An 18802-nucleotide genomic window follows, 5' to 3' on the forward strand; every position below is an offset into this window, starting at 1 on the left:
CAGAGCCAGACACTTTTCAGAGTTGCACAGTGAAAAGAGGAGCAGTGGTGGCAAATTACAGTATGGGACATTGATTTCCATAATGCATACGGTAAAGCACTGGAGCAGGTTGCCTGGAGAGGTGGTGCAATCTCCATCCTCCAGGACATTAAAAACTTGACTGGTTTCTTCTTTCATTTCCTGGTGTTCAACAGTAAAGCATAGCCATTTCTGGCTCACATTTGCGGTCTGTGGAATGCAGCAGTGCAAAACGGCTCCACGCTTCTCTGTGCAGAGTGTGGCATGGTCAGTGTGTTCCTCCTCTTTGCAAGTTAGGTATTGGAAAGAGGGAAAAGGGTTTCAGAAACTGAAACAGCCTTTGTCTCTGCTTAAAAGGGGAGAAAAAGAAACTGCTGCATTTACTTCCCACATAGAGGGAATGATGTATGGGTGAGGGACTTCTCTACTGCTAGGGTGGAAGTTGAATGAACTGATAGCTGAGGGAATAGATTTACAGGAAGGGGATGAGTAGGATAGATGCCTGCAAAGCTAGCAGCTAAAAATCAGTTCCTTAATACAGCTAAGGCAGTGGACAATGCTGTGGGCTTTTGGTCTGTTTCTTCAATTCTACCTCAGTGCCACCAGGATGTGCAAAACTATTTTAAACAGCTCATGATTTTTGAGCCTAATCTCTATTTTTATCTTGGAGGGTAGGGGAAGGATGCTAGCAATAATTCACTTTGCTAGTGAATGATCACCTTTCTTCTCGGGCATCCGTTTCTTTTTTTACATGAATATTTTCATAGTGATGGTATGACTCAGTAGAAAGAGGCGGTGTTGCTAGGCAGCAGTTTGAGCACTTTGCAGATGCCATGTGATGGCAGTAAGCTGCCTTGTAATAATCCATTGGTGGCAGTATTCCTGGCTGAGGTTCTGTATTGCACAAAGAAAGAAGCATCCCTGACAGGAGCAGATGCTGCCTAGCAACTGCCACTGCTCCCCGACCAGCCTGAAATACCTTCACTTAATTGTAGTGTAATTTTGGTAATATACAGAACCTTAAGTGTAACAGATTGCTTTCAATTCTGAAGTATATTTTTCTTCCTCAAGGTTTTGCATAAAAGTTCATAAAGACCATTAATAAGGTCAAAAAATTCTTTAGCCCTCTTTAAATCATGTCTTTTGTTTAATCCCTACTCTTCGATTGTAATGTTTGGATGGCTTTTAATCAGCTTTCGATAATCTTTTTTTTTTTTTTTTTTGTGTGTGTGTGTATTACATTAGTGCCTGGCAATTCCAATCGGATTAGAGCCCTGTTCTGTGTCGTGTGTATCGGTATACTCTGCAAGAAATGCCCCTTTCTGTGAAAACCTTGTGTTTTATTTGAGTGGTTGTTTTTTTAGGGTGTAATTGGATATGTCCTCTCCTTCACACCTAAACTCTTCATATAGTCCATCTTGCTTAAACAGCAGAATGTTTTGGAAGTACTAGACCTGGTTTTTGTTCCCTGTTTTCTTTGTAAACACACTTGCTGAATGTGGCCTGAACTTGCAAATAAATTTGCATGTCACACATTAATTTCTGGCAGATAATTGAAACCCTCACCCATAATTAATCTTTTAAATACTTGGAAGGTATACTGTGAAGGTGAAAACATTCTTCTAGGTATTTGTAGAATAAAATGAAAATGTTTTCTTTTTAATTTCCTTGTGGTTCTCCTCCCTTGTCAAATATCATCAGAGTCTAACTGTGCAATCTACGAAGCTGCCAGGTTTAATCAAGCAGTTCCACAAAAATTTAATCATATTGGCCTTTAATTTTGCTATAACAAATGTGAGGGTTTTTTTTCCTTCAGCAACTATTTTTTGGTCTTCTAAATTATTAAACACACAATTTTCTGTTGGCAATAACTACTCCTTTTTGCTAGAAAAAGGTTTGTAGTTCTGAGAGAGGGTCAGGCTGGAAGGTATGTGGTGGTTTGGAAAGCATTAATTCTTTGCTGCCTGTGGGCGTGATTGTGCAACACAGTTGCCTCACAAAAAGGTAAAGCTAAATCTTGACTCTTAGCTGTCTTTTCCTCTGTATGGTAACTTCTATCCATGGTGGTTTATTTCCTTGTGCAGTCATATTGCTGTGGCTTAGAGACTTTTCCCTGTCTGCCATATGTAAATACAAAGAATTAACATCTGTCACCCTTCTTGGAAAATAAATTATTAAGAACAGGTAGGTTGCAAGATTCTAAAACAATAAATGCTGTGGAATGGAAGAATAGAAATTCACTGTTCACTCTTTATTTTAATACAGTTCACAGAGGGCATTGGTGATGCAGGATCTGAACAACTAAAAAACCCCTTCTATATGATGCACAAGTGAAGCATGGAGTTCTGGGGTCATGTGGATCTTAAAAGTTGATGTGGTTCAAAAACATTTGGGTGGCTCTGTAGAAGAAAAAGTATAGAAAGTGCTATTAAATACGTATATAAAATTAATACTAACAAAAGCTTCTACTTTAGGAAGTCCCAATCCACAGGTGGCTCAAGTTGGGGAAAGATACATTCTTGCCATATTCTAATACCCTTCCTTCACCTCCTTGTTTTAGCCTCTTAGAGAAAAGGTATTGGATTTAGAGCCATCTTTGGTCTTGCCTACTACAGTGACTCAAGTTATGTTACATGGAGCCGTTATTATCATCTGGGTATTACAGGGAAGAAATTAAAGTTCATCTCATTCAGCTGTTAAAACTAGTTTATACTGTTTTATACTAGACACTTTTAATGGATCAATAAAAAAAACCCAAAACATTTTAAGGAAAGATACATCCTCATCATAACATTAATTTATCAGTCTGAAGTAATTACATTATTTTCTTAAAGATTAATCAGTATCAGTCAATCTTAGGCTCGGGGATTGACTTATATTCCATGTTAACTAGTAATAGCAATAACTAGTAGTAGTTGAATACAAAGTTCTTTATAAAGACTGTGAAATTTAAGAGTTTGTTATATGTGTTTACACTAAGTAAACATGAACACCAAAATCGTAGCTGGTGTGATAGAGGTGTGAGTTTAAAATATGGTTACGTGTTATAAAGCATAAATTACACCATCAGAAAAATTCAGAACTTTGACATTTGTAGCACAGAACACAATTCAGTGTCTGCTCAGTGTGATTAAAAAATGGTATGGTATGGAGCTAAGTAATTTGGGTATAGAGTAACACAACTGCTGCTATGCTTCTCCTATACATTATCCTTGCCATTCCTTCTGAAATTAATTTGGTCGAAGATGTACTTAGGGCGTGATCCATGCACAACCTGAGTAACTGCAAGTTGAGTCTAGTACAAAGCATTTATAAAAATTAAATGGCATACTATAACCTGAAACACTTGTTCTGCTGGTGTCATTTAAAAATATTGCAAGTTACCAGAATTTTAGTAAAACAGATAATAATAATAATAATATTGAGTTGACTACTGGGAAAAAAAAGTCACAAAGGACAAGAAGATTTGTCTTTTCAAGTCATGAGTAAACAGAGATATGTTAAAAGTTTGCAAAATTATGAGTGTTAACAGTGGAAGGTGTTTAAGGAATTTTTGTTTGTCGTGTTATGCAACTAAAAAAGACCCAGTGAAACTTAAAAAAAAAAAAAAAAAAGAAAAGGCATGCTCGCAGCTGATAATAAGAAATGTTGTGGGTTTTTTTTCCCCAAAGTTAACCCATAGAGTTCATTAAATCTTGGCCTCACCAACGTCTTGGGTTAAAGAAAAAAAAAAAGTGTTTTAGCATATTGGATGTGTTCTAGCAGCAATAATTTCTTTTGTGGAAGAGAAAAGATGAGAAATAATAATTTGAAAAAGCCTGACTTTATGATTAGAGAAACATAGTTTAGATTTGGAGAAGAAAAAGGGGACAATGTAAACATGGAAACCTCTTGAACTGATTTTGTTTTTCAGCCCTCATTTAAATAAATACTCCCAATTTTCATTGATACATCTTGGAAGGTGGGGAGGCAAAGGGCAGGAAAAGGGCTTTGTTCCTTTATGAAAATAAATTATTATGGGCTGAACTGATATTTTATATTGTAAATAGAACATTATGCAATGTCAAAATATTTTTGTGGGCTTTACTACAATGCCTCGAAATAGGTTGGAAAAATTAGAAAGTATGTGAGAAGGCATATAGCTATGTCAGTTCATTGTGCTGCAAAGTATTTTTGTGTATATGCTAAGAAAAAAATGATGTTTGAGTGGAATTAGCAGCTAGATGCTGCGTGATCTTTATGTGGATGTATTGTGCTGGACAGTACTCTGGCATTTTCCTGTTCTTGTTTTGAGTTTTTCCACTGTTTGTGTAAAAAATGTAACACATTTTATTACTATGTTTATCATGTAATTGACATAATTCATCTGAGAAGAAAAATGATCCGTGGAAGCATTGCGACCCAGGTGAGACTGGGTGGGGAAGTTGGGACATAAGCAATTGAATTAGAAGGAGTTACAAAAGGAAGATATATTTTAAATTATACCACAGCAAAAATGAAAACAGCTCTGTTACTTAGGTGGGCAGCAGAAAGTAATAATGACACACATGAAATCTAATTTAGCATTTCTCTAACTGTGAATTGTATTCTCTCTTTTTGCCATAATGGTGTTCAGATGAGGTCACGAATTGACAGATAGCAAGGGACAACAGAAGCTGAGCCTGTGATTCCATAATAACAGTGTGAGAGATCATAACAGTCCAGCAACATACTCATCTCCTTCAGTGTCCTGCCCTTGACAGTGACCAATAGCAGGTGTTTACAGTATAGTAGCACAGCAAGATAATCATATGTGATGCTTTCCCAAGACTTAAGTGCTTTTTGGGTCAGGGACTTGATGAGCCTAAGGTGGTATGCATCCATTAATTTGCCCTATTTGGTTTTGAACTTGAATGATTTTTTTTTCCATGATTTTTTTTTTTTAATCACCCACAGTGTCTTATGAGGAATTTCACAATTTATGCACTATGTGGAAAAGTACTTTATTAAATAAAGTCCTGAACTCTTTTCTGCTGTTTCTTTTGACACTGCCCTGCTTTTTGTACTGGAAGGGATGATTAGCAATTGTTCCCTGTTCACCTTCTCCATGCAACTTATCAATTATACTCTCTCCAACCCTTTCATCTGTCAGTCTTACTGGTAGAAGAGTCCTATCTTGGTTCGTAATTAATCGTATAAAAGCCCTTACGCAGTCCTTTGTATCTCTTGTCTCACTTCTTTCTACCTTTCCTTATGCTGTTCTGTCCTTTACGACAAAGGATACGTTTTTGACAAAGGGGAAAACTGGCACGGGGGGTGGTGGTTGTGAATTCTATACAGTACTGCAGGTAATGGTGTCTTCCCTTTTTTCCCAAAGATAGTATTCTGCTGTGATGTGGTGGTGGTGAGAGGGGTGGTGCTTGACAGTGTCTGAGCATTGAGCTTATGACAAAAACTGAGTAACGTTCCAGGGTTTCACTCAGTGTGGTAATAGCAAGGGGAGAGACAATTGTTTTGGATGTGAGATGAGGGTTGTTCATCCCTCATGAAACACCATGTAGATGAACTAAATGGTGTACGTCTGCCAGTTCTCCTTGCGGTACTTAGGTCCATCTGCAACTGTTTATTACCCTGAATAGCTTGAGTGGCTTCACAAACTTTGTCACTTTTCTAAATGATCAGCTTTTCTGGATCATTTAGAAATACTTTAAACAGAAGAGGCTCCAATGGAGATCCCTTTAGAGCTTGCTGGTCAATCTGTCTTCACTAAGAAAACTGGCTACTTCTATTTCATCTCTCTTAGCTAGCTGTTTATCTGTGCAAATGCCTTCCCACTTTATTACAGCCAAGCTCAGTTTCTGCAAGAGCTTTTGACAGGAGCTGTTTCAGAATAGATTTTGTAAAACCTACTGCGTTGTATCAACTGGATCTTCTTTGTCCATATAACAAGCAGCTCCTTTAGATATCTAACACGTGAGGAATCAGTAAGCTATGCAAAGATGCATTGACCCTTTCTTACTTAAGATGTTCGTGTTTACCTGTGTACCCTTATTCTTTTGAAGCAGTTTCTCAAACTGCTGGTGGCTTACAATGCAGCTGCTTATGCTGTGTCAGGGCACGTCCATAGGCAAGGAAAACACTTCTGAATCTGTCCTCTCCTGGGTCTTTGGCTTTCCAGACTGTTATTCCAATTCCATCCGTTCTTAAATGTTATACCCCCCAATTACTCTCAAACTGTAGCAAACAGTATGAAAGGAAGTGCCTATGTGAACTAGTTTGTGCCTTTCTTGTTAATAAATTACAGAGGTGCAGAGGGAAAGGTTTCTTTTGCTGTGGCCCACTTTGATGCCATTCAAGTACCACAGTTAAGGAACCTTTGACTTGGAGATAATGCCTGAAAGCGGCGCATGGTGCTTTTTCAGAATATTCCTCTTTGGCAGAATGTTGGGTTTAACTGCTGCTGAAATTCTGTTTTGTGAGGGGGAACTATGACCTTCTTATAAACCTGAATGATGTCAAGGGGTTTACTATCTGAAAATACATGTTAAATATTTCAGCAGTCTGTCCTGGAATCCAAGAGGGATCGTTCAGGTCTGTTAACTGGTGGGTAAAAAGCTTGCTGTATGCCTATTTTGATGATGTGTTACTTCTGATAACCGAGTTATTCTGGTGACTGAGGGGACGACTCTTGTAAGAAATGATGGAGAGTTGTTGATTGACGGACAGTTTGTAGATGATCATATGCTGTAAAGAATTTCTCTGTGGGAAGGACAGAAGTCAGTTATTGGAGTCCTCTCTGTAAATTATGTTCTCTAGAATGGTTAAATTATTCCGTATTTCCCATATACATTTGTGTTCATATTTGTCAAATAATACTGCCAAGAAGAATTGTGTACCTAAAAGTGACTTCATAAATAAGATTGTGTTGCATAGTGCATTTTTAGCTTAACAAATGAGTAATATCCATAACTTTGGAAGTAACCTTTGGAATCATATATCAGACTATAAAATAGCCTCAAATTTCAGGGATTCTGTTATAATCAGTAGCTATTTTTACCTTTTTTTTTTTTTTTTTTATTCTCAGAGATGTTAAATTGTCTTCTTGTTAAACAGTTTTAATAAGATGTGGTTTGATGTCTTGGGTCAGTTTATCTGGGTTCTTTAATTTTTCCTGACTTTCATTTAGTATGGCTGGAAAGTCAACAACTCTTGAGATTTGGCTCTCTTATTTCAGAAATAGCCATATTGCTATTCACATACCCTATTGATTATTAAAATTGTCAAACAGAAGATACTTACATAATTTATTGATGACTACAAATTTATCGATGAAGGAATTGGATTTCATGCTGCTGTATTAAGAACAAGGAATGAGACGTGGATGTTATTTTTGTATGAGAACTTATTTTCTAATTGAGAATGATCATCCAGATTGTATCTACAGCTGATGGGATCAATTCATTTCTGTTCTGTGATTTTGTTTATTCTTTTTTGACTCAAGTAGACCTAAGAAAAGAGCTTTGGCTATCTTATTAATAGACTACTCTGAATTCTAAAGGGCTGATTACATATTGATGCCGTAGAGTCCTTATATCAGATTTTCTTTGTGTGACCAGTAGAATCCTTTATAAATGGACATTTTGCATCTATGAACTAACAGATCTATTAGAATTACTTCTTGTAAGCCTAAATATATTAAAGTCATTATTCTTGGGCATATTTTTAAAATTTATTATATCAGCAGTTGAAAAAACCAGCACTCTATTTTCCTGGTACCTTTCCTTTACCTTTCATTCCAAGCTCACTTTTTGTTGTTGCATAATAGGCAAGTATCTGATGACCAAAGAACTAGTAGTTGCATCAAATCCAGTTTCTTTCCTGGTTGCATCCTTTATTCAGTAGTTTTCATATAGTAAATAATTGTCATAGGAAGCCAGCTGTTGTTTGCTAATTCAAAACTTCTAATGCAGTGTTAACGTGCAATAATATTTTTCAGACTATTACTTGTTGGACTCAGCTGGGTAAGACCAGTCAGTCATTAATCTCTCTACAATTCAAATTACTCTTTTGTCTACAACCACTAATACCCGTGTGTTTTGTGACTGGTGTCTCTGTGTCATGATAATCTTGGCACATTCAGAGAAGTTGAAAGTGGCTTGGAAATTGGATTTAATATTATCATGTGTATATTAATTTTTTTAATAACCGTGTATCTAGAATTACTCTCATAAATGAATGTTTCTTGTTACTGTGTTACTATTTCTGCATTTTTCTGGTGTTTTCAATAGTAGCTTTTCACGCAGGATTTTTGAAATACTGTGGTTTTGAGACATATTTGAATTTTTTAGTATTTTTGTTGATCTGAACAGAAAAGTAGTGTTATTTTAATCTAGGACTGTGTTTTGCAAAACAACTTAAAAATAAAAGATGTTTATACCTTCTTGTTTTGGTAAAATTGCCTATTAGAAAAAAAAAAACATTTTCTGTATTTAAAGAGTACTGCTATCTAAAATACTGGAGGGGCAAGGAGAAGGCATTAGAGGTTTGATTGTGGCCTGCCAGTTAAGTGTTTGGTAATTGTCAGTGTTCCTGTGCTTTGGGAGAAGCATTAAGTAGTTTTTCTTTGGTTAAAATCCATATTTATGATTTCTTCATGGGTGAAGAATGAATCCAGGGTGCTGACAAGCTTAGTGTTTTTCTTGTATTATGTTGTGTGCATTACTCCAGTCTGGAGCCAATTGTTATGTTCCTCCTGTCTCTGATGTAAACAAGAATTTAAAACCTCTTTTAACTAGTGGTGACTTCTGCTGGGCTGTACAAGCTGAGAGAATAGTTTAGGTTTGTTGATGGAATCCCTAGTTTTTTCCTCTTTAATTAATCACTGCATTGATTCTCACTGTGGAAGAGCAAATATTTGATGCTGTTTGGTTCTTTTCAGATTTTGATTCAAATTCTTTCTCATATTGGTCTCATCTGTGTGGGTGTTTACCTGGTGTATGTAGTTCTTTCTTGCCCATTCCCTTTATGAAATCTGCGTATACCGTTGAAACCATATTTTGTTTTGGTAGAAGCTTTGTCTATGCTTTTCTCATTATTCCTTGGAAATTCAAGGTTCAAGAGACATACGTTGTGGTAGATGGTGCAGATGATAGTTTCCATGGTGGACTTCAGACTTTCTGGTTAACTGCTTTATTTTCTGCACAGAGAGGCTTTAGTCATAAGGGATTCAGTGGCTTTGACATAAAAAGATGTTCAGGGAGGAGATGAAATGCAGCAGCTCCATCACATGGGACATCTCAACCATAGCTTGAGTGTTTGCATTTAAAGGGGAGTGTTCTCTTAAATTGGAAAACAGGATGATGCCCACTGGAGGTCACTATTTCAACTCATGGAATTCCACTTGTAGTGCTCCAGTGTGTGTGAAGGTGATATATAGGGCGTACTCTGAGGCTGAGCATGTATTTACTTAGAACAAGGTACTTGAATGATTAAATTAAATCTGTGCCTGAGGGAGTATTTAAATGCTGATGAACAGGCATTAATGGGACTGGGGGGTGGGGGTGAGGGGGGCAGACTTTATTTACAGTTCATCCTTTGTTTTGACGTGTCATGTTTCAGATAACTACCCATGTCCCCATTGTATTTTGATAAATATGGTTAAAGAATATATCATTATACACTATGGTGATTTTTAAATTTTTTTTTAAATTGAGGTTTATTTAGTAATTTTTTTATTGTATTTGTATTTTCGGAAACATTATGATGGGTTCTTATTTTCCATGGTTAATGAAAACTAAAGATACCTAGAAAAATATTTAAGATGTATGTCATGTTAGTTAATGCTTATGAAAAGTACAGATTCCTATGTATTCTTTTATATATCTGCTTAAATATAATAACGTATGGTAATACAGGATTTTTGCAGTGTGTTAGTTGCGCAGATGGTACTTGAAATAGTTTCAACTTGGAGGAAAGTAATTTCTGCAGCTGACTTCCTATTATAATCTTTGCAATTAGGACTGCCTGTACCATTGATGGATTGTGTAGTAGAGTAAGAATTGTGAGACAAGGAAATGTTTGTATGCAATATGAATCAGGGGCTGGTGATTAAAGCGATTACAAGCCTTACTTAATTTAAAAATCTTTTAAAAAGCACAACTTTTATGTTACTGCTAAGCTTAATTTCTGATAAGGGCCGAAATAAAGGTATCTGATGAGGAAAAGTTGGCTGACAGTTTTTCTGGGCAGCTATGTAATAGCTATTTTTATGTAAGGAGTGAGCTAAAGTGCTATGCTTAGAAGAAAAATTCACACAAAGATTCAACCCTCATATGTCTCTCTCTCTTTTTCCCCACCCTCTAGTGATATGCAGCTTCCGAGGAGCTGTACCGCAAGGCTTGGTCCTGGAACTAGGTGAAACTGTCCAGATCCTAGAGAAATGTGAAGGTAAGTGTGATGTCCAGGAAGGAGTCCCATTTTCTATATGAGTATATATGAATATCTTATTCTAGCAGATTTTAATAAGTTGTTTGGAAATCATGATGCATCAAATCAAAGCACTTGAATAAAACCTAATCTGACCCACTTTCCGTAGGGAAGGCTGAGTGCTGTTGGCACTAATCCAGTCTGATAGGGGGTCAGTGTGTTTTAAGTTAACCATCTGTCCAGAAAATCTTGAACCCTGACCTGATTGTTGTATTGTAATTGGGTCTTACAGTGAATTTTCATCATGTAAAGTACATAATCACTATCTTTGTTTTTACTATATTTTCTTAGTGTTACCGTTATGCATTTCAATTAAGTATATCAGTGTTTATTATTTAGAAACATCTGAACACATGAAAAATATTAATTATGAGATAGATTAGCAAATCATTTGGGAGCAATACTGGAAAAAATGTAAAGAGTATGGGTTTAGGGGGGGACTGCCTTGCATTTATATTAATGTGGTTTTTTGTACCTGGAGGAAAATGCCATTGTAAATGTTATAACTATAGTTCTTTCTTATGTGGCTGGAGATGTTTTTGTGTGAAAAAATTGAATGTCCTAATCCGCTGCTTTATTCGTGTGAATAGTGTGTTTGAAGTTGTTGTATTTAAAAGGAGAATGATTTTTATCCTAATATTCAGAGTAAGCAGGTGGTGTAAAACATGTCTATTGAGAAATAGGTTGACAAGATGCAGTATGAGAACATGTTTTGCTATAGTCTGAGGTGGAAAAGTGTAACCTTAATCCTGAAGTGTTAAAAGAAATTCAAAACCAGATCCACAAATTTGAATTCCAAATTAGCATTCCACAAAGTTGTAGGTTTATTTTTGTGTTTGTTCAGTTTACAGTCATTTTTTATCTCCGCTGTTAACATTGCTACACAAACCTTCTGTATGCTTGTCAGAAGACTGCTTTTCTTCTCTCATGCCTAGAACAGTCTTTTGCTCTTGATGCTTTTTCTTGTAGTCAGGTGTTTTGTTTGTTTACCTACTGACTTAACTCTTTATGAAAAAGTGACCTCTTACATGCTAATTTTTCTAGGAAAGTAGTAGCTGCTTCACCTACACTTGTAAAAAATTTTCTGTTGAATGAGAGTTTTGCAGTGCAATAGTGACTTTTAATCCATGAAGCAGCATGTTGTAAACAATAACTGTAGTATTATACCTGCAAGTGATAATTTAAAAAAAAAAAAAACCACGTGGTGAAATGGGCTAAGCTTTACTCGAGCACTGAGTGTTGATCGTAGTCATTCTATCAGGTCTCATGAATTAGAACATGGTGCAAGCTCAGGAAAAATTTATTACTTTGCATGGGATGGTATAACTCTAAGGTAAAACAGTGTATATTGCTGAAGGCAGTCATGATATTTTCAGACTATTTCTGGTAATCAAGGAAGCTTTCAAAACTCTGGGAAATAAAAGCATGATCTTAAAGGAGCAGGTTGCTAACAGAAAAGCATAATCCAATGTCTCTTTACAGTGTTATAATAATTAGGCTCTGTATATTTCCTTTGCCAGTAGTTTTGAGGATGATTCCTCAAAGGCAATTCATGCCAGTCTTCAAATTGCTGAGAAAGGAGGCCCTCAGACAAAGTGTTTTCCTGGGTGGAAGGAGGTGTTTGTACAGAGCTTTTTCTGTTTTGTTTTTTTAAGCCCTTTATCCTGTCATTTTGGTTGAGGTGCCTTTGCCATGGACTTTACATATATAAAAACATATATTAATTTTGATAATAACATCTGGAACTCCACAATATGAAACTCATCTGAATATTCAGATGGTCTGTGCTGCAGCTCTTGCATGTGTGAATTATGCAAAAAAGCACACTAATGTGCAAAGTAGGTTCTTAAAAGGAAAAAAGTAGTCATTGGTTAAGCATTCTTATCTAAGTGGTTGTTTAACATGGTCCTTGGTTTGCTTTGCAAATTTAGAATGAAACATACCTCATCTTCCACTTCTGCGTTATTTGCTGGGGATTCTTCTGTCCAGACAAACTGGATAAATTAATGTTAATCCATGCAAATAAGGGTCACTACTGTGGCAGTCAACAGAAGATCCATTGCTGTTTCAGCTTCACTTCTTAGAATAGTTTGTGCATAATTCTCTACAGTGGGGACTTTGCTGTCAGGATTAAAAGGATTCCCATACACGCAAACCTTCTAGTGACATGAAGAATGATTTCAGAGACTCGCTGAAGAATTCAAGGCTGACAAAGATTCAGATATGACTTCAGATTCATAATGACTTACTGAATAACTGTATTATTACAAAAGAGCAAGTGCTCTTTTGTAGTGACTGGTATAAAAAGCGGTCGCTGTATTTAGAGCAATTGAATGAAAGAGTGGGTAATTTCCTATATCAAGTTCTCAGGTACCTCTGCAGCTAAATTTTGTATGTATTTGCAGGGTAAAGGAACATATGCACACACACACACACATACAAACATGTATTTGTCTCTTTAAGGCTAATAAATATGAATACTAGTTGATAACACATTTTAAAAGAATCTTTTTTTACTGTGGTTGTCTATGCATGTATTAAATAAAATGCAATGAAATACAGTTGTCTTTGTTACTATGGATCTTGTTCATGTGCTTGAAACTGGAACTTTTGAATTTCGATCAATTTGTGTGCCTGCCACAGTGTGTGCTTTCATGCCAGACCACAAACATCTAAATTGCTGTTTTCGAACCCTGTCTAAATCTGACAAATGCCTCCCACTGCTCCCTCCCCCCCCCCCCAATTCAATATGACAGGGTTCAAACCCATGGACTTAGTGTCTACCTTTCCTCTGAAGCTACCAAAAGCTTCATCCATGTTTTCATCAAATGTTACGCTATCTATAAAGCATATGATATTACTAGGGTGGTTTTATAGTTACTGTTTGCATGAAGGACTCTGAGGTCCTCCAGCAGTGTCACTCAAAGGTAACAAATATTCTTCAAGATACTAGTTGTATGTACGCTTATCTTTCACAGCTTTCCCCTCTCTCTGTTCCCCTCTCTGAGTCCTTCCACTTATGATCTTGCTACTGAGAGAGAATGGAAACAGTAAGTGGTGTTCTCTGCTTTACATGCCATGCATCGAGGAGGTGAAAGGGTATGGCAATAGTATGCTACCTATAAATGCTGAAAGAGTTTTCTTTTGTTAAGTGACAAAGTATGAGCATACTCATTGTTTGAAATACACGTGGTCTACGCGTTCTAAAGAACACCCTATTTTTCAAGTCATACAGCTATTGCCCTGCCACTGGCATTCAGAGCAGACTTAAAATGTCTGTTTTGTCCATTTATTTTTATTGCCAGGGAGTAGTTTTCTTTAGATTAAAAATGCTACAACTTCAGTGACTTTAATTATTACCTTGAGACTTTTATATGTTCACTGAAGGAAAGAAACACTAGCTGATGCCTGAAGTGCCAGTTAAAAGAATATAATATTACCCATGCAAATTCTGGTATCCACACAAGTATTTACATGGTTTTAATTTGTGTGCATGTTAATAATGGTGTTCTTAAGCCATGCATATAATATATTTAAAGTTTCCCTCTGTTATTCCAGCAGCGACAGCATAGTTAAATGAAGGCTTTCCAGTATTTGGGACACTTAAGCAGCAGATATGGATTGCAATTAGGGTTTTTTCTTAAATTCTTGAAGAACTCGGTGTGCTTGAGAAGCAATATCTTTGCTGTGCTTCCAAGTTGTACCATACAGATGAGTGAGGAATCACACTGCAGACTGTCACATTGCTGTGGGAGCAATGCAGGGTTCCTTCCACCTGGAGTCGGGAGCTGTCCTGTGGCTGGCTGGGCCAAACTGACTCACTCCCAGTAATTTGGGTTTACCCTGAGAAAGAAGTTTCCAGTGAGAGATCCCTTTTCCTCTTGGCCTTTCTTCCCTTTTCACCCCTTTTCCTTTTTGCCTTTTGTGGAGTGTGTCAGTGGAACTGAAATCTCTTGGACCCACACAGCTGCTGCGGAAGATCTTGCCTGGCTATTCAGACTAGTCTTTTGGAGTGCAGGAATGACTTCTTGATGGCCTTCTATTTGGCTAACACCAAGATAAAACGAATTCTATCTCTCCTGCTTTTGTTGTGGCATCTCTGGCTGTGTTGTAAGCATATTCCCGTGGTTCTGCTGGCATGAGGCTGCTCCCTGACATGGTGTTGGCAGGATAGGTTGGGTATTCATCTGCTGCTCATCCTGTCCTGGCACTGCTCAGAGCATCAAGCTCAGAACAGAGTGGTCTTGGCATTGAGTGGCTTCGGCATCAAGAAGCTTTGCTAAGCACTGTTACTATCCCTCTTCTGGGTCACTTAGAGTACCTTTAGCTCTGCACAGCAGCTTATATGCAGATTAAAAGATAAAAGTAATTGTTTATTGACTAGTGTATGCAAAAGATAGCTTTCCTCCAGGTTTGAGAGTTAGATTACTGCAAAGTATACTCACTCTTGTAGGACAAAGAAGGTTCAAGTTCTTGTATCAGATTCTACTAACATTGCTTTCTTTAAGAACCAAGTTTAGCTTTAGGACTTACCATAAATACTTACGTAATTTATTTTCAGAATTTCTTTGTCAAGAAATTGTACATGGAATTTGTTTTTTCCTACAGTCTGCAGGTGATGCTACTTTATTTAACCTGGATATTTGGGCTTAATTTTTTCTGAAAAATAGATCCATACCTTTCAGTTAGGACCCTTTTGTTTTTCTGCAAATGAATGCTCAAAAGGGACGAGCTTTTTCCATTTGACAGAACTCTTGTTGAAGTGGAAATCTAGAAAGGGTTGCGAGGTGGCTTTTAGAAAGAATATCCTGTTTTGTTCAAGGCACTTTCAAGTAAAGAGCAAAAAACATTGGAAGCTCTTCTAATCGCTTAGATTAAGAGATTGAGATGTGCAGGCCTGCCTCAGAGCTCCCTTTGCAATTTAACTAGAATTGTACTATTGCTGAGACCTCCGTCTGTGATACATCTTTGGAAGGACTGTTTTTCAGTCTATATCTAAAAAGTATGCAGGTTTCTAATATGGCTTCAGGTTTCCTGCACTGAATTTCTTTGTGTACAGGTAGTTGTAGGTGAAAGATATGTTATTTACCTAAGCATATTTTTTATATGTGATGTTGGTATATACATTCACAATCCATTTTTCTGTCCTGCATCTTCAGAAGCCTTGTTGAATTCTAGGGTTCAGAGGAGCTAAGCAGGAAGCCTAATATTTCTTAGGATAGCTGAAAAAGCCCTAGAAACAAAGGGAATGACAGGGACACATTTCTTGCATATACTGCTAAGTAATTTAGCTTCTATTACTGGCCTGCAAGTAACCTACAGTGTGAATATATGTATAGACAATACATTTTGAAGAAAAAGTTATGAGCAAGTGGTGGTCTTAATGTGCGGGGGAAACAGGCATAATGGCGTACTTTTCCTTTTGTTTTTCTGAAGTTTTATTACCATGGAACTAATACTTGCAGCTCTTTGGGGGATTATGTGCTGTGTAGGGTAAACAGAGGGCAGAGCTGTCGATCAGCCTACTCTTCACTTTTCTTAGCTTGTATCAAATATTGTTAGATGGTATTGAAAAAAGCAGCTGTAAAAGATTGTGGCTTTTCCTGGGTTCTGTGTTTCACTTCAGAAACATAATGTTTCAACTCTGTGGTAGGCTTAGCTGGAATGGATCACTGTGCAGTGTGGCTGTATTGCTTCAGGTAGTCTGCTTGGTTTATCTCCTGCACTGTGCAGTAGAGTCCGTGTAAAGGCGAAGTTGGAATAGGGCTTTAAGATAGTGACTTGTCCAGAACACACTGGAATGGATACGATTCATTAATTTTTTTTCTACAGCATGTGGATTAAACCTTTGTCTTGTGTATACTGAGAACATAAAGCATGAGGTGTTCAAAATCAGTTAGATTAGGAAATTGTGATTCCTGCACTGACAGTTTCTGTTTTACTGAGGCATTATGTCTTATCATACTACCAGTTTCTTTAAAACAAACAAATAAAAAGCTTTGCACCTCCATTCATCAAAATTTATCAAGTACATGGCTTTGTCATGACACTTACCCAGAAATACACATCAGTGCAATATTAAAATGCAGTCCAAATGGCTGCATTCATCCTCAGCTTCTCATAAATGTTCAGACATTAACAGTGCTTTATTCAGTTGTTATTGTGCTATGGCGTAAGCAGTAGGCTCATCCTGTGCCTGTTTTCCTGTGTGATCAAAGAAAAAAAAAGTTTGCTTGCAATGTCATCTGTATCATCAAACTATTTTTGCATGTTCTAGGATGTCTTCGTATTTTGACTATGATATAATACTTGAAATTCATCGGGCTTGTTTAGGATATATTTAGTGTTCTCTTTCTTATCCTAAATAGGACGTTGCTTAGAATGGTGCTTCTAATAGACTAATTTTTGGTATTATAGTAAATGATGTTATATGGTATGGAGGAACCCTTTGGCTGATTCAGGTCAGCTGTCCCAGCTATGTCCGCCCCTAACTTCTTGCCTACCCCTAGCCTGCTTGCTGGGGGTGGCACATTGGGAAAATGGCAAAGCCTCGATGTTGTCCAAGCACTGTTCAGCAATAGCCAAAATGTTGGTCTCCTGTCAGCAGTGTTTTAGCCACAAATCCAAAACACAGCATCAGACAGGCTACTGTGGAGAAGGCTAGCTCCATCCCAGCCAAACCCAGTATGGCAATTCATTTTTTTGAAAAACAGTTAGAATTATCTGTCTTCCTTTCCCTAGGTCATCCACTAGGTCAAGCAGTTTGAGAGTATTCGTAGCTGTCAGAAAAGGAAATGCGGGGAGGAATTGTGTGCATGAAACACAGTCTTTCTCTGTAGGGACTGTGGGTGTTCCAGCTCTAGTCTTATGCCTTAACTTCATCTGTTTGCAGATTCTTATTGGTTACTGATAATTACTAGACAGTTATTCTTTTCAAATTGTGGATACTCCTGATTGTTTCACATTAACTTATTCACAAAATTCTTGTCACTTCATAGCCATGTTTTTCTGCTTCTCCCATCTTTTTCACCATTGCCTTGAAGTCAGTACCCTTTAAAGGCCATGTATCACTAGAAAATGAATGGCATAATTCTAAAGTATTAAAAATTAATTATTTGTAGTACAGTAACATCTAAAAACATTAGTCAATATTGAAGTCTCTGTAGTGCATGTTGTGATCACAATTAGCTGAAGCACCTGCCTGGATTTGATGACTATCATGATTAAATCCTCTAAAATAAATGTTCTTTAAAATAGATGATTAGATCAATATTAATCTATTTAAGACTAATTCCAGCATGAAGCTTTAGTTCATTTTAGTGAATAATGTAATGCAGATGCAATTTTCTAAATGTGTGTTTTAAAAAAGCATTGTCCCTTTTCTCATAGCTTTTACTTTGAGATACAGAATGAGGTTTTGGTGGTGTCCGTTGTAAGCAAATAAGGAGTTACATTTTGCAAGTTAGCACTTTCAGGTTCTGGTGAGCTCTTCTTTCTACTGTATGTTGCTTGCATGGAGTTGGAGGAAACTTAAAACAGAAGGGTGATTCTAAAAATACTATACCACATTGAAAAAGAAAAAAGAAAGGAAAACTAAGATCTGGAGAGCACAATCTGCAAGATTAAAGGCAAATATACCACTTTTCAAATTTATAAAAGTACCTACAAAAGAGAAGTCAACAAAATGTTTTCCATATTCTGCAAAAGAAAAAAAATCCTGGATTCAAATAGCCGCAAAGAAAGTTCAGGTTATAAAGCGCACATATGTTGTCTGAGCCACTGAAATAGGTTCTCCAGTGAGGATTTGCCATCTCCACTTGACATATTCTAGATTTTCAAGTACTATACCAAAACGTTACTGTTATGTGCAGTTTTCTTGGCCAATGTTGATCCGTGGAAGAAATTTCTTCTAAAAAGATGCCTGTGCAACACCACCACTTTCAAACTGGTCTGTGTGGAGTAGCAGAAATATACTCTTTCCTTGGAATGCTGTGCAGAAATACCTCGGAATTTACATTTTGTGGAAGTTTTGTGGATCATTTTCTCCAGGCAAGGAGTGCTGTGTTATTCAGTCCTGGTAATAAATTATTGGGCACTGTTAAAAAAAGGCTAAACATCTGTGAGGAGAGGTTTAGAGGCATCGCTTGGATGAGCTAGATGATTTCTCAGGGGTCCTTCCATTCCTGTTTTATACAACTCTGTAAACACATACCTTTTAATCTTTGATGATCTGGTTTGGGATTAAGAACAGGAAACTCAGAAATAAGGTAGTTTTTTGAAAATGTGTTTCATCCCCTACCCTGCACATCTAAATCATTAA

At 36.9% G+C, this 18802-nt stretch overlaps 1 protein-coding gene across 14 annotated transcripts in view; it reads left to right on the forward strand.

Annotated features, from left to right (window-relative positions):
- Positions 1 to 18802, forward strand: part of DOCK3 (dedicator of cytokinesis 3) — a 231799-nt gene that overhangs the window by 10681 nt on the left and 202316 nt on the right. For all 14 annotated transcript variants that reach the window (XM_069769586.1, XM_069769593.1, XM_069769587.1 and 11 more), the window contains exon 2: positions 10360 to 10443. In XM_069769586.1, coding sequence (XP_069625687.1) covers positions 10360 to 10443 — 84 coding nt within the window. The remainder of the gene's footprint in view (positions 1 to 10359; positions 10444 to 18802) is intronic.

This window comes from Haliaeetus albicilla, chromosome 24 (assembly GCF_947461875.1).
Source record: "Haliaeetus albicilla chromosome 24, bHalAlb1.1, whole genome shotgun sequence".
NCBI classification, from domain to species: Eukaryota; Metazoa; Chordata; class Aves; order Accipitriformes; family Accipitridae; genus Haliaeetus; species Haliaeetus albicilla.